This window comes from Chlorocebus sabaeus, chromosome 16, assembly GCF_047675955.1.
Source record: "Chlorocebus sabaeus isolate Y175 chromosome 16, mChlSab1.0.hap1, whole genome shotgun sequence".
In the NCBI taxonomy this organism is placed as follows: domain Eukaryota; kingdom Metazoa; phylum Chordata; class Mammalia; order Primates; family Cercopithecidae; genus Chlorocebus; species Chlorocebus sabaeus.
This window is the reverse complement of record NC_132919.1, coordinates 80,212,462-80,226,093: the sequence shown is the minus strand read 5'-3', so window position 1 is coordinate 80,226,093 and position 13,632 is coordinate 80,212,462. Positions and strand designations below refer to the sequence as shown.

At 55.0% G+C, this 13,632-nt stretch overlaps 1 protein-coding gene and 1 long non-coding RNA gene across 2 annotated transcripts in view; one reads left to right on the top strand and one right to left on the bottom strand.

The window, feature by feature from the left end:
- Positions 1-3,163, top strand: part of RAB40B (RAB40B, member RAS oncogene family) — a 40,478-nt gene extending 37,315 nt beyond the window's left edge. The window contains exons 4-6 of the mRNA XM_008013378.3: positions 574-651; positions 1,528-1,750; positions 2,106-3,163. Of these exons, the coding sequence (XP_008011569.1) occupies positions 574-651; positions 1,528-1,750; positions 2,106-2,377 (573 nt within the window). The 3' untranslated portion in view covers positions 2,378-3,163. The remainder of the gene's footprint in view (positions 1-573; positions 652-1,527; positions 1,751-2,105) is intronic.
- A 519-nt stretch (positions 3,164-3,682) lies between these two features.
- LOC140708741 (uncharacterized) lies at positions 3,683-5,867 on the bottom strand. Its single transcript, XR_012088960.1, has 2 exons — positions 5,273-5,867; positions 3,683-4,830 (listed from the first exon to the last, which is right to left on the bottom strand). It is a non-coding gene; the product is annotated as an uncharacterized lncRNA (long non-coding RNA).
- Between the last annotated feature and the right edge of the window lie 7,765 nt (positions 5,868-13,632).

Genomic DNA, 13,632 nt, shown 5'->3' with positions numbered 1-13,632 from the left:
TGCGTCTGTGCATGAGTGTGTGTGTGTGCACGTGTGCAGGTACGTGCACTGTGGATGTGTCTGTGCATGAGTGCCTGCCTCTGTGTGTAATGTGTGTGTGCTTGCCTCTATATGTGCGTGCCTCTGCACACATGAACTGCGTGTGTGTGCACTGTGCGTGCGTCTGTGCATGAGTGCCTGTGTGTGAGCTGTATGTGTATATGTGTGCCTGCCCGTACATATGCACACGCGTGCACACGTGAACTGCATGTGTATGTGCATGTGTATGCGTGCAATCCATCCAGGTGAGTGGGCCGCACTCCTCGAGAGGTGGTGATTACCGTGGTGCCCCTGTGTCCTGTGTTCCTGGAGTGGCTCGTGGGTGTGAGTGCTAGTCCCCAGCTCATTGTGACATTTGAGGGTTTATCACTGAGCTTATGAAATATCATTGGAAATGATCATTTGGGTGATAAATCAAAATTATGTACTTTGTGTTAAAAGAAGGAAGTGATTTAGTTGTATGTCTTTGCGTGCATGGCCGCAGCTGTGCCCGCATCTGTGTTCTGTGTGCTGAGCCTGTGACCTCTCCCCCAGGGTGTGATCCTGGTCTATGACATTGCGAACCGCTGGTCTTTCGACGGCATTGATCGATGGATTAAGGAGATTGATGAGGTACGTTGTAGAAACGCCACTGCCCAAGATCCCTGTGGGCTTGGGAGGATGTCAGGCCAGGAATCAGGGCCGGGCCCTCCAGGGCTCATGGGTACACACGGATCATGGGCCAGGACACTGGATGGGGTTCCAGCAGCAAGGAGGGTGCCTCACCTCAGCACAGCACTGGATAGGGCTGGGCTCATGAGTGTAGCTACAGAGAATCACCAAAGCTCAGGAAGCTGGTCCAGGCAAAACGAGCCTCCACGAGGTGCCTCGGCACGGGGTCAGGCCCCACGGTTTGGCCTGCTTCACTCCCTGCTGTGGTCGGGCTGGGTTGACCACCAGTGACCGGGGCTTGTGCCCGCTGGCACGCAGACCAGCCCACCTGGCAGCGGCGACATGGCGTGGTCCGCGCCAAGCCCACTGTGTGAGTGTCCTGGGGCTGCTGTAACTAATGACCACAAGCCGGGGTCCCAAACGACAGAAATGCGTTCGCTCACGGTTCTGGAGGCCAGAGCCCCAAACCAAGGTGTTGGCAGGGCTGCTTCCCTACAGCCGCCGCTCCGAGCTCTCGGCAGTGGCAGCAACCCTGGGCCCCCCGGCTTGTGGCTGCGCCGCTCCAGTCTCTGCCTCCGCGTCACACGGCCTCCTCCGAGTGTCCGTGTCTTCTGTTCTTCCGAGGACACCAGTCATTAGATGAGGGCCCTAATCCAGCGGGGCCACACTGTAACTATTTACGTCTGCAAAGACTGTCTTTCCAAACGAGGTCCCATGCTGAGGTTCTAGGTGGACATGAACTCGTGGGGGGTTCCTCAGCCCAGAGCACCCACTTTGCAATGACAACAAAATCTCACTCAAGTAACCCCTGCTCCTCGCCTTTCTCCTGCCCGCTAGCATGCCCCTGGAGTCCCTAAGATCCTGGTGGGGAACCGCCTGCACCTGGCGTTCAAGCGGCAGGTCCCCACGGAGCAGGCCCAGGCCTACGCCGAACGCCTGGGCGTGACCTTCTTTGAGGTCAGCCCTCTGTGCAATTTCAACATCACGGAGTCGTTCACGGAGCTGGCCAGGATCGTGCTGCTGCGGCATGGGATGGACCGGCTCTGGCGGCCAAGCAAGGGTAGGCCCTGGGGCTATTCTGGGGGCCCCCTCTGCCCTCAGACGCCGAGGTGGTTCGGTGGCCCCATGGATAAGTGTCTGCCTCCTGGGACCCGCCTCAGGGCCACTGTGTCTGTTCTCAGAGCAAGACATTTGAGAGAAGTAATCACTACGGCTTTGTCGGAAAGCTCATGAGGGAGCTCTGGGATCTGTACGTGGGCAGAGGGGATGTGGTGGCAGGGCTTGCTGCATGTACAAGCCAGGGCCATGGGTGTCCGAGCCTCGGGAAGGCAGGAGAACAGGTGTGGGCACCACCCCTCATGGCCAGCCCAGGCGGGGACATCCACTAAGCAGGGTTTACGTTTTTCTCTCCCAAGTGCTGAGCCTGCAAGACCTCTGCTGCCGGGCGGTCGTGTCCTGCACACCGGTGCACCTGGTGGACAAGCTCCCGCTCCCCATTGCCTTAAGAAGCCACCTCAAGTCCTTCTCGATGGCCAACGGCCTCAATGCCAGGATGATGCACGGCCGTTCCTACTCCCTCACCACCAGCTCCACCCACAAAAGGAGCAGCCTCCGCAAAGTGAAGCTTGTCCGCCCACCCCAGAGCCCACCCAAAAACTGCACCAGAAACAGCTGCAAAATTTCTTAAGGAAGGCACTAAAAGAACCACGGTGGAATCTCTCCTGGAGAAACTCAGTGTTACCCCTGGCAGCTGGCGGATGCATCTCAGATTCCGGTTTCTCTCAGCAAACGCTGCTTGCGAATGTGTGCGACGCCTTCCATGTGATGGAAACACACTACACTGTCGGACTTCGAATTTCTATGTGGATGTGCATGAAGCTCTTGTTTTCGGTGTGTGTTTATAAAGGGAAAATTAGTACTCTGCTCAACTCTTGGTAACATGATATTCTGAATGTTACTTTATCATGATTGCACTGCAACTTTTTCCTTAAAATAACTGCTTTTGTAAGAATGGTGATATTGGAGTGATTAGTGTAAATTGAAGGGAATTTGAGAAGCAATGGTAGTAGGATGATTTAGAGTCATCGATATTACGAGAGGGGTCTTTTTGTAAACCTCCTTTTTAATGTCAAAGCACCAATTTATAAAACGCTGCAGATGTAGAGGTTTATGTGCAACGGATCTGTCCAGTTTGTGTATGAAATGGATTTGATAAAGTTTTTGCTAGTTATTTACTACATTTTGGGATTAATAAGTGATTTATATGCATATTTTTCTGTAAATCTACATTTTTTTGTACAAGATATTCTACAAGTTATGAAGCTAAGGGAAGAAAATGCCAAAGATACCTCTAGTTACGTTGAACAACGCAGTTTCAACAGGCCGAGGAAGACCTGCTTCAGTAAAAGGAATGAAGTGAAAACACTTATTTAAGAAAATGTTTCTCAACAATAAAATGTATAGTCGTTTCTCCCTTGGTAGAGTTGGTGGCCGGTTCTTTAGAATTTTGTATTTATTTATTTATTTATTTATTTATTTATTTATTTATTTATTTTCGAGACAGAGTTTCGCTCTTGTTGCCCAGGCTGGAGTGCAGTGGCATGATCTCGGCTCACCGCAACCTCTGCCTCCCGGGTTCAAGTGATTCTCCTGCCTCAGACTCCTGAGTAGCTGGGATTACAGGGGTGTGCTACCACGCCCGGCTAATTTTTGTATTTTTAGTAGAGATGAGGTTTCACCATGTTGGTCAGGCTGGTCTTGAACTCCTGACCTCAGGTGATCCACCCGCCTCGGCCTCCCACAGTGCTGGGATTACAGGCGTGAGCCACCGCGTCCGGCCAGATTTTGTGTATTTATTACAGCCCTTTACTTCACTGCGCCACTGCCTGGTATAGACATCACATATCGGAGCTAAGAAACGACACTGGCAACAAGGCTGAATCCTTGAACTGTTGTCGCCTGTTGAGAAAGGATCCCTTTTCCAGAACAGAAGTGCAGAGGAGAGAGGGAAGAGTTCAAAGCTGGCACCCAGGCGTGTGCCTGTCTGATAAACCGGAGCCGTGCTCCTGAGCCTTGGTGAGGAGCGCCCAGGGGCTGTCGGGGATTCCCCACGGAGATGCAGCCCCTATCTCCGACTGCATGCCTCAGAGCAGGGCAGAGACCTCCAGGGCCAGCCTCTTCCCTGGTCACGCTGTTGGACGTTTGTCAGTGGCTGGGAGTTGCAAATGAGGGATTAAACCAAAAAAATTAAGCGAGAAAATGCCTGATGTTCCTAGTTCCTGCTGCTAGTCTGTGGATTCTGAGAAACTTAAGGGACCGGGACGGGCGCGGTGGCTCACAGCTGTAATCCCGGCACTCTAGGAGGCCAAGGCGGCCAGATCAGAGGTCAGGAGCTCAAGACCAGCCAGTGTGATGAAATCCCGTCTCCAATAAAATTACAAAAATTGGCTGGGCATGGTGGCGCACGCCTGTAATCCCAACTACTCAGGAGGCTGAGGCAGGAGAATCACTTGAACCTGGGAGGCAGGGGTTGCAGTGAGCTGAGATCGCACCATTGCGCTCCAGTCTGGGTGACAAGCGATGCTCCGTCTCAGAAAAAAAAAAAAAAGAAATGTGAGGGACCCTAGAATCAGGGGCAACGCCTCTATCCAGAGATGGTGGAACTGAGGCCCAGAGAGAAGAGAGCAGCACTGGTCCCTGCGGGTGGAGCCGGGCTTGGAGGTGTCTGGCCAACTGGGTACGGCAGCTATGGGGACAAAGTCTGTGGGGAGGCAGGGTCGTGGTCTGTGGACAGAAGGGGAACCCTGAGGGGACAGTGCCTGGGGAGGGGAGGTGGCCAGCCTCGTGCAGACACACTGCGAGGACCTCTTCGTCCTTCTCTCTGCTGTGCCACAGGTGGGGGTGAGGCCGATCTCCCAGCTGCAAACACAAGGACACTGAGATGCAAGGAAAGGAGAACCCACACTGAAGAAACTCATGTTGCAGGGGCCTCTTCTCCCTCAGTTCCCGGCTCGATGATGGTGGAGGGTAAGAAAACGGATCCTCCCGCTGCAACATCAAACCAGGCCAAACGCGTATTTTTCTCTTCCTTCCCTTTTCTTGTTTTGTAATTGACAGCTCCTCAGGAGTACCAGTAATGTCCTAGAAGGAATAAAATAAAGTTTCCCAAGGCTTTGTGACCCAGAGCCCTTTGCAGGTGTTCACGGAACACACAGGCCGCCCTGAGGCCTTGGCCCTCCAGGCAAACACCACCAGAAGTCCCCAGAAGCGGAACAGGCAGAAGGAGCCTCCCTGAGATCTCCCAGAGGGAGCACAGCCCTGCCAAAGTATTGGTTTCGGACTTCTGGCTTCCAGAGCTACGAGAAAATAAATATTTGTTATTTAAGCCACCAGGTTTGCGGCGATTTGTTATGACAGCCCTCAGGAAACTCCTGCAACAAGGAAGTGAGTTACGCTCACGGCAGAAAGTGCTCCAGCAAACCAAGGCAGAACAAAACCAGACGAAGCCTAATACAGACTGGACTAAGTAGAAGACTGTGTGTTCGGGTGGTGAATATTCAAAAGACATAAATATAAATTAAACCTTAGAGAAGCTTTGTCATCACGTTCTCCCGCAGCCCCCACTGCTGGCGCGGTCTGTCCACACGATCCGTCCGTAGTGTCAACACCAGCTCCAGATGCTGTCCCAGGTGCTTGTGACCCTCTTTCCAAACATCAAGACTCAAAATGTATTATCCACAATGATGACTCAGTTGCCCTGTGAAAATTACTCCAGTAGAGAAGGTTCGTAGCTTGCAATTTTCATGAGGAATTTAGCCAAAATATTGAATCTAGAAAAAAAAAAGTCAGTGACAGGCTTGATGATATTTGTTTTGACAGAGACAGAGACGCTAGGTCTGCCCTTTGCTGGAGAACAGCTTCGTCAGATGTGGATTTTACAAGCAAAATGGAAGCTGCTTGTATTAGGGGGAGGTGAAGGTTTTGTTTCACCTGGGGGAGGCTGGAGGTCGGGGAGTCGTCACTGTCCCGGGGGCGGGACACACTTCTGTCCCGGCCTGGAGGGTGGGGCAGTGCGTGGATGTGGGGGCTGGAGGGAGCAGGAGATTCCTAGTCCGTGTACGCCGCCGTAACAAAACACCTGAGACTGGGGAATGTATAAATAACAGACATTTGTTTCTCAGTTCTGAGGCTGGAAAGTGCAAGCTCAAGGCGCCAGCAGGTTTGGGTCTCGAGAGGCCCAGTCTCCACTTCCAAGATGGTGCCCGGTGGCTGCGTCCTCACATGGCCCGAGGGGCGGAAGGACAAAGGGAAGGGAGGCGGCTCTACCACACCTCCTATGAGGTCCTGAATCTCGTTCTGGAGGTTCTGCCACTGCCTAAAGGCCCTGGCTCTTAATACCTTCACACTGGCAATTAAGTTCCAACACATGAATTCTGGAGGGACTCGTTCAGACCTCAGCAGAGTCCTGTGCTCTTCTGTCCACTCCCTCCCATGTGTGCCTCGGGGACCTTCTCCCCAGCCCCCTGGGGCCCCAGCCTTTGCTCGAAGAGCCTTTCGTATATCCTCAGCTATTGAAGGGCATTGGCGAAACCTTGGATGAAACTGAGCAAAGTCTCCGCATAGGACCGTGGCAGCCCCTGGGGGCCTGTCGGCAGGGGCTGGACAGCAGTGAGGGCTGGTGACAGGGAGGCCCTAGGCAGCTCCACGCATGCAGGGGTGTACAAAAGCACTGGGTGCCGTATGCTCCTCCCGCCCTGGCGAAGGTGGGGTGCTCCCTGGGCAGAGGCTGAGCCATCTCCTGTGTGAACCCTGCCCTCCACCCCCACCTGTCTCAGCTCAGGAGTGGGGCTTGCTCCCTTCCTGCTTCCATGGAATGTTCAGAGGTGTGGCCTGTTGCTTTAGATCTACAGATTCTTACACATCTTTCTTCTCTTTTTTTTTTTTTTTGAGGCGGAGTCTCGCTCTGTCGCCCAGGCTGGAGTGCAGTGGCCGGATCTCAGCTCACTGCAAGCTCCGCCTCCCGGGTTCCCGCCATTCTCCTGCCTCAGCCTCCCGAGTAGCTGGGGCTACAGGCGCCCGCCACCTCGCCCAGCTAGATTTTTGTATTTTTTAGTAGAGACGGGGTTTCACCGTGTTAGCCAGGATGGTCTTGATCTCCTGACCTCGTGATCCACCTGTCTCGGCCTCCCAAAGTGCTGGGATTACAGGCTTGAGCTACCGCACCCGGCCCTTTCTTCTCTTAACAAAGGCTGGCACCTGCCTTTTAAAACCACTGTCCCGGCCGGGCGCGGTGGCTCATGCCTGTAATCCTAACACTTCGGGAGGCTGAGGCAGGCAGATCGCCTGAGCTTAGGAGTTCAAGACCAGCCTGGGCAACATGGCGAAACCCCGTCTCTACTAAAAATAGAAAATATTAGTCAGGCGTGGTGGTGCATGTCTATAGTCCCAGCTACTCAGCAGGCTGAGGCATGAAAAGTGTTTGGACCTGGGAGGCGGAGGTTGCAGTGAGCTGAGATTGCACCACTGTACTCCAGCCCGAGTGACAGAATGAGACTCCATCTCAAAGAGAAACAAAACCACCGTCCCTACCCTGCGGCAGTGCTGAACTCGAGCTGATGCTGTTTCTTCTCCTCTACTTTCCCACGATGACAGCAAACCCTGCTGAAGCACAGAGGCCCTGAGCCACTGTGGAGAGGGAGACGGACGCACAGAGGGATTCCAAGCTCCACCTGGTCTCCAAGCAGTTCTGTTGCTCCAGCCTTCACCCTCCTCTAGGTGAGGTGACCGGCTGCTTCCCAGCAGCCCAGAGGTGCCGTCAGGGCTGTTAGCCAGAGGCCGCCGTGAACGCCCCTGGCTTGCTGCAGCACGGAGCCCCCCCCCCCCACCGAGGGTGCTGGGGAGTCGGGGAGGACGGGCGCGACTTGGGCAGCCTCGTGGAGGTTTCGGGGAGCATTCACGGCAACTGCTGCACTCTGTTTGATGCTGTCAGGAAGCAGGTGTGACTCTGAGACTTACTATCTCAGTTCTTATCTAGAAGGTGAGAAAAACGGAGCAAGGTGCAAGGTGTCATTGGTAGAAAGTGGCAGTCACATCCAGCAGGATGGGAGTGTTGGTCGTCTGGGGGAGGTGGGCACTGCTCCCGCCTGTGTGCAGAGGGGACCCTGCTCTTGTCCTGTCCCCTCAGTCACAGGGCGGCCTTGTCTGTGGGGCCGTCAAGTCCAACAGGAGCCTTCCAGTGCCTCGCTGTGCGTGCTCAGGGGCTGCCTCGATCTTTCTTGGTGCCTTTTGAGGTGACAGGAAGATAGCTGTGTAGGCCATGGTGAGAGGCAGGCATACCAGTCTCAGTGCCCTTGACCGGACAGACGCTGACCTTCCAGTTCAGCTGGAGGAAGACTCCATGTGTTGCTCAAAACCAATCACCACCCTCTGCTGGTTTCTTGATTCCTTTGCCTTGAATGTTTTTTTTTTTTTTTTAGAGACAGGGTTTCACTCTGTTGCTCAGGCTGGAGTGCAGCGGTGCAATCTTGGCTCACTGCAGCCTTGGTTCCTGGGCTCAGTGGTCCTCCCACCTCGCCCTCCAGAGTAGCTGACTGCAGGTGTGCACCACCACACCTGCCTTTTTTTTTTTTTTTTTTTTCCAGTGACAGGGTCTTCATAAGTTGCCCAGGCTGGTCTCGAACTCCTGGGCTCAAGTGATCCTCCCAAAGTGCTGGGATTACAGGCACAAAACACCGTGCCCAGGCTGAAATCTTAGCATTGCTCCACGTTCCACTACAGCTGGGGGTGAGGGTGATGGGCTTCTTAAAAGGCCCTCTAATGGTTCCATCTGTGAAACGGATCCTACATGTAACAGTTCACGTGGGTCCATCTGAATGAACAGTACTGTTATGACTATCAACGCACAGCAGCTGAAGCGAAAGGAGTCGAGTCTTACCTGCCAAGCCCTTGGAGTGGGTTTTAAGGTCTGTTACTGTTGTTGTAATAAACTCCCACAGCCCGGGGGCCTGAAACAACAGAAGTGTGTTCCGTTCACTGTTCTGGAGTCCAAGTCCAAAATCAGCGTCACTGGGCTGAGATCAAGGTGTGGTGGCTCCCTCTGGAGGCTCCAGGAGGGTCCTCCGGCCTCTTCCAGCTTCGGGGGGCCCCAGGCATTCCTCGGCTTATGGCCACATCAGAGGCTCCTTCTGGCCTCTTCCAGCTTTGGGGGGCCCCAGGCATTCCTTGGCTTGTGGCCACATCAGAGGCTCCGGGAGGGTCCTCCGGCCTCTTCCAGCTTCGGGGGGCCCCAGGCACTCCTTGGCTTGTGGCCACATCACTGCAGTCTCCGTCTTTGTCCCCACATGGTGTTTTCTGTTGGTCAATCCTTCCTCTGCCTGAAGAAGTGTGCGATGGTACTTGGGGACGTCCAGACAATTCGGGACAGTTTTCCTGTCCCAGGGCCTCTCACTTTATCATATCTGCAGAGACCCTTTTTCCAAAACAAGGGAATACCTTCTTTACGTATTTATTAATTTTTTTTTGAGATGGAGTCTCTCTCTCGCCGAGGCTGGAGTGCAATGGCCCGATCTTGGCTCACTGCAACCTCTGCCTTCCGGGTTCAAGCAATTCTCCTGCTTCAGCCTCCCAAGTAGCTGGGATTACAGGCGTCCATCTGCCACCACACCTGGCTAATTTTTTGTATTTTTAGTAGAGACAGGTTTTTGCCATGTTGGCCAGGATGGTCTTGAACTCCTGACCTCATGATCCACCCACCTCGACCTCCCAAAGGGCTGGGATGACAGACGTGAGTCACCGCGCCCGGCCAGGAATAACACATTGAAAGGTTCCAGAGATGACAACCTGATATCTTTGAGGGCCATTCTGCAGTCTAATACAAACTATCACAAAGTAACACAAAGTTAGAGACTTACAGGAACAAGATTTATTCTCTTACAGTTCTGGAGGAAGGGGCTAAAATAAAGGTGTCTGTAGGGCCGGTTCCTTCTGGAATCTCCAGGGAGAGTCAATCCCTGGCCTCCTGAGCCTCTAGGCAGCGGCATTCCCGGGCTTCCGGCTGCATCCCTCCAGTCTACCTCTGTGGTCACACTACAGCCTTCTCTCTCAGCGACACTCTTCCCTCTTTCCCGTAAGGACCCTCGTGATCCCGCCTGGATCATCCAGGTCTCTCTCAGCGACACTCTTCCCTCTTTCCCGTAAGGACCCTCGTGATCCCGCCTGGATCATCCAGGTCTCTCTCAGCGACATTCTTCCCTCTTTCCCGTAAGGACCCTCGTGATCCCGCCTGGATCATCCAGGTCTCTCTCAGCGACACTCTTCCCTCTTTCCCCTAAGGACCCTCGTGATCCCGCCTGGATCATCCAGGTCTCTCTCAGCGACCGCCTTCCCTCTTTCCCATAAGGACCCTCGTGATCCCGCCTGGATCATCCAGGTCTCTCTCAGCGACACTCTTCCCTCTTTCCCCTAAGGACCCTCGTGATCCCGCCTGGATCATCCAGGTCTCTCTCAGCGACCGCCTTCCCTCTTTCCCGTAAGGACCCTCGTGATCCCGCCTGGATCATCCAGGTCTCTCTCAGCGACACTCTTCCCTCTTTCCCGTGAGGACCCTCGTGATCCCACATGGATCATCCAGGTCTCTCTCAGCGACACTCTTCCCTCTTTCCCATAAGGACCCTCGTGATCCCGCCTGGATCATCCAGGTCTCTCTCAGCGACACTCTTCCTTCTTTCCTGTAAGGACCCTTGTGATCCCGCCTGGATCATCCAGGTTAACTTCCCCATCTCAAGGTCCTTAAGGTAGTCACATCTGCAAAGTCCCCGCTGCCATGTATAAAAGCAACACATGCACAAGCTCTGAGCACGGGGATGGGGGTGTCGTTGGGGGCTGTTCTTCAGAGTCAACCACACGCCCTTCCCCTGTTGCAGATTCTTTTTTTGTTGTTGTTGAGACAGAGTCTCGCTCTTGTCACCCAGGCTGGAGTGCAGTGGTGCGAGCTCAGCTCACTGCAGCCTCCACTTCCCAGGTTCAAGCGATTCTCCTGGCTCAGCCTCCTGAGTAACTGGGACTACAGGCGCCTGCCACCACGCCCAGCTAATTTTTGTATTTTTAGTGGAGATGGGTTTTCACCATGTTAGCCAGGCTGGTCTCAAACTGCTGACCTCAGGCAGTCTGCCCACCTTGGCCTCCCAAAGTGCTGGGATTACAGGCGTGAGCCACTGCGCCCGGCCTATTGTAGATTCTTCTCTTGCCCCCAGGAGTGACCATCATCTCCAATTCTGTGCAAACCACCATCCTCCTGGTTTTCTTTATATGTTTGTGTGTGTCCAAAAATGTTGTATCTTTAAACAAATACATCGTTAAGCCAGGCACAGCGGCTCATGCCTGTAATCCCAGCACTTTGGGAGGCTGAGGCGGACATATCCTTTGCCTAGGAGTTCAAGACCAGCCTGGGCAACATGATGAAACCCTGTCTCTACTAAAAATATAAAAACTTAAGCTGGCATGGTGGTGTGTAGCTGTAGTTCCACCTACTCAGGAGGCCGAGGTGGTAGGATCACCGGAGCCCAGGAGATAAATGTATGTATGTAACTTCTATTCTCTCCACCCCAAGAGGTGAGACTGCTTCCTGCCTGCCTTGCAGACAGGTGGGCAAGATGAGGCGTGTCCCTCACTCCGAGTCACACTTCAGGTCTTCCACATGGAGACCCCTGAGCTATCAGTGGACGGCGGGATTCCTGGAGCTGCTGGAACAAAGCCCCAGAGGCTGGTGGCTTGGACAACAGCCTGTCTTCCTTCCCAGGCTCGAAGGCTCTGGGGAAGAACCCTTCATGCCTCTCCCAGCTCCTGGAGGCTGCCCGCGATTCTGACTTAGGGCTGAGCACTTCAGTCCCACTGGCTGCCAGCGGCGGCCTTCCCCTGTATCTCCTCCCTTCCTGTCTCTTCCAAAGGTGCCAGTCTTCAGCTTTAAGGCACACCCCAAATCCACAATGATCTTATCTTGAGATCCTTAATTACTTCTGCAATGATTCTGTATCTAAAGAAGCCCCTATTCTCAGGTTCTGGGTGGACCTATCTTTTTTTTTGGTTTTTGGTTGGTTGGTTGGTTGTTTTTAGACAGAGTCTTGCTGCATTGCCCAGGCTGGAGTGTAGTGGCACAATCTCAGTTCAGTGCAGCCTCAGCCTCAACCTCCTAGGCTCAAGCCATCCTCCCCACTCAGCCCCCCAGGACACATCTTTTGAGGGCTACCATTCAACCCACTGTGGTGGGCAAGGCTGCTTTGAGTTTCCTGGTTAGGATACAACCAGCGCTGTGTGTGGATGTCCACACATGCCCTCGCCCCTGGCCTGTATAGCCACCGGGAGACTGAGTAAAATGTGGACTGAAGGAGGCCCCAAGGGTGGCAAGCAGGGAAATGAAGGGAAATGCCCCTTACCCACGCCTCTCTCCTTTCCCCATGTGACACTTCTCACAGCAGGTACCAGTATGGGTGCACGGAGGAGAACCCAGTGCCCTCCAGGGAAGAGGGTGCTGAGCCCCTGGACCGCACTTAGGTCTCGCCCCAGCTCTGTGATTTGGACCTGGGCCCCTGAGTCCTAGTCACAACCTGGGCAGCCCAACTCACTCTGCCATCGCGAGGCTCCTGGTCACTCTCAGGGAGGAGCCCCTCTTGCGGGGGAATCGAGGTGTTTGATGCCCATGACGCAGAGACGGTCTGGCCCAAGTGGGCCAGTGATCTGAGCTTAGAGTCCAGCTCCTTCCTCCCCATGGCTGAGAGGTCAGCACCAGCTCAGGCAAGTGGCGAGGGTGGGATGAGGATGACAGACGGGTGGAGGCAGGTGGCTGTGAGGGGACAGTGTCAGAACCTCCTAGGAGATCAGGTGTGCCGCAGGGAACAGGGAGAGCCCAGGAGGGGACAGGAGGGTGAGGAGGGGGAGTGGAGAGGACTCCCTGGGCAGGAGAAACGAGGGTCAGCACTCAGGCCTCCGCAGCCATCCACTGCATGAGCCTAGCCCGGGGACAAAGCTCCGTAACCAGGATGCCCTCAGAAGCCTGACCCTAAGAGTGGAGGAGAACTGTGTCCTGTGAGCAATGTGACCTGAGGGCCCGGAGTCCTGCGGGGGCTGTGCTGTGTGAGGGCCACCTGTCCTTTCGGTGGAGTCCTAAAGGGCTGTGTCCTCTATGGGCTGTATGTCCTAGGGGGCCCCTATGTCCGGGGGCGGGCTCTGTGACCTGCAGGGGGCCTCTGCCTTGTTGGGGGGCACATGTCCTTGGGGGCGCTTCTGTGTCCTGGGAGGCCTCTGTGTCCTGGGGGTCTGCGTGTCTTGGGGGGGGCTCTGTGTCTTGGGGGGGGCTCTGTGTCCTGGGGGGTCTGCGTGTCTTGGGGGGGGCTCTGTGTCCTGGGGGTCCTGTGTCCTGGGAGGCCTCTGTGTCCTGGGGGGTCTGCGTGTCTTGGGGGGACTCTGTGTCCTGGGGGTCCTGTGTCCTGGGAGGCCTGTGTGTCCTGGGGGGTCTGCGTGTCTTGGGGGGACTCTGTGTCCTGGGGGTCCTGTGTCCTGGGAGGCCTCTGTGTCCTGGGGGGTCTGCGTGTCTTGGGGGGCTCTGTGTCCTGGGGAGGCTGTGTGTTTCTCGGGGGACTGAGAGTCCTGGGAGGCCCCTGTGTCTTCTGGGCAATGTGACCTGAGGGCCCGGAGTCCTGCAGGGGCTGTGCTGTGTGAGGACCACCTGTCCTTTCGGTGGGGTCCTAAGGGTTGTGCCCTCTATGGGCTGTGTCCTGGGAAGGTCTCTGTCCTGGCGGTCTGTGTGTCCTGAAGGGGGGCCCTAGTATCGTGGCGCTTCTGCGCCTGCCTCTCCTGAGGGATGATGCACCAGGCCTCAGTTTGGGTCAGCCTCCCTCACCGGCTCTCCCTCCTTCCTCTGACGGTCAGGTGTGGGTGCCAAGCCCTCAA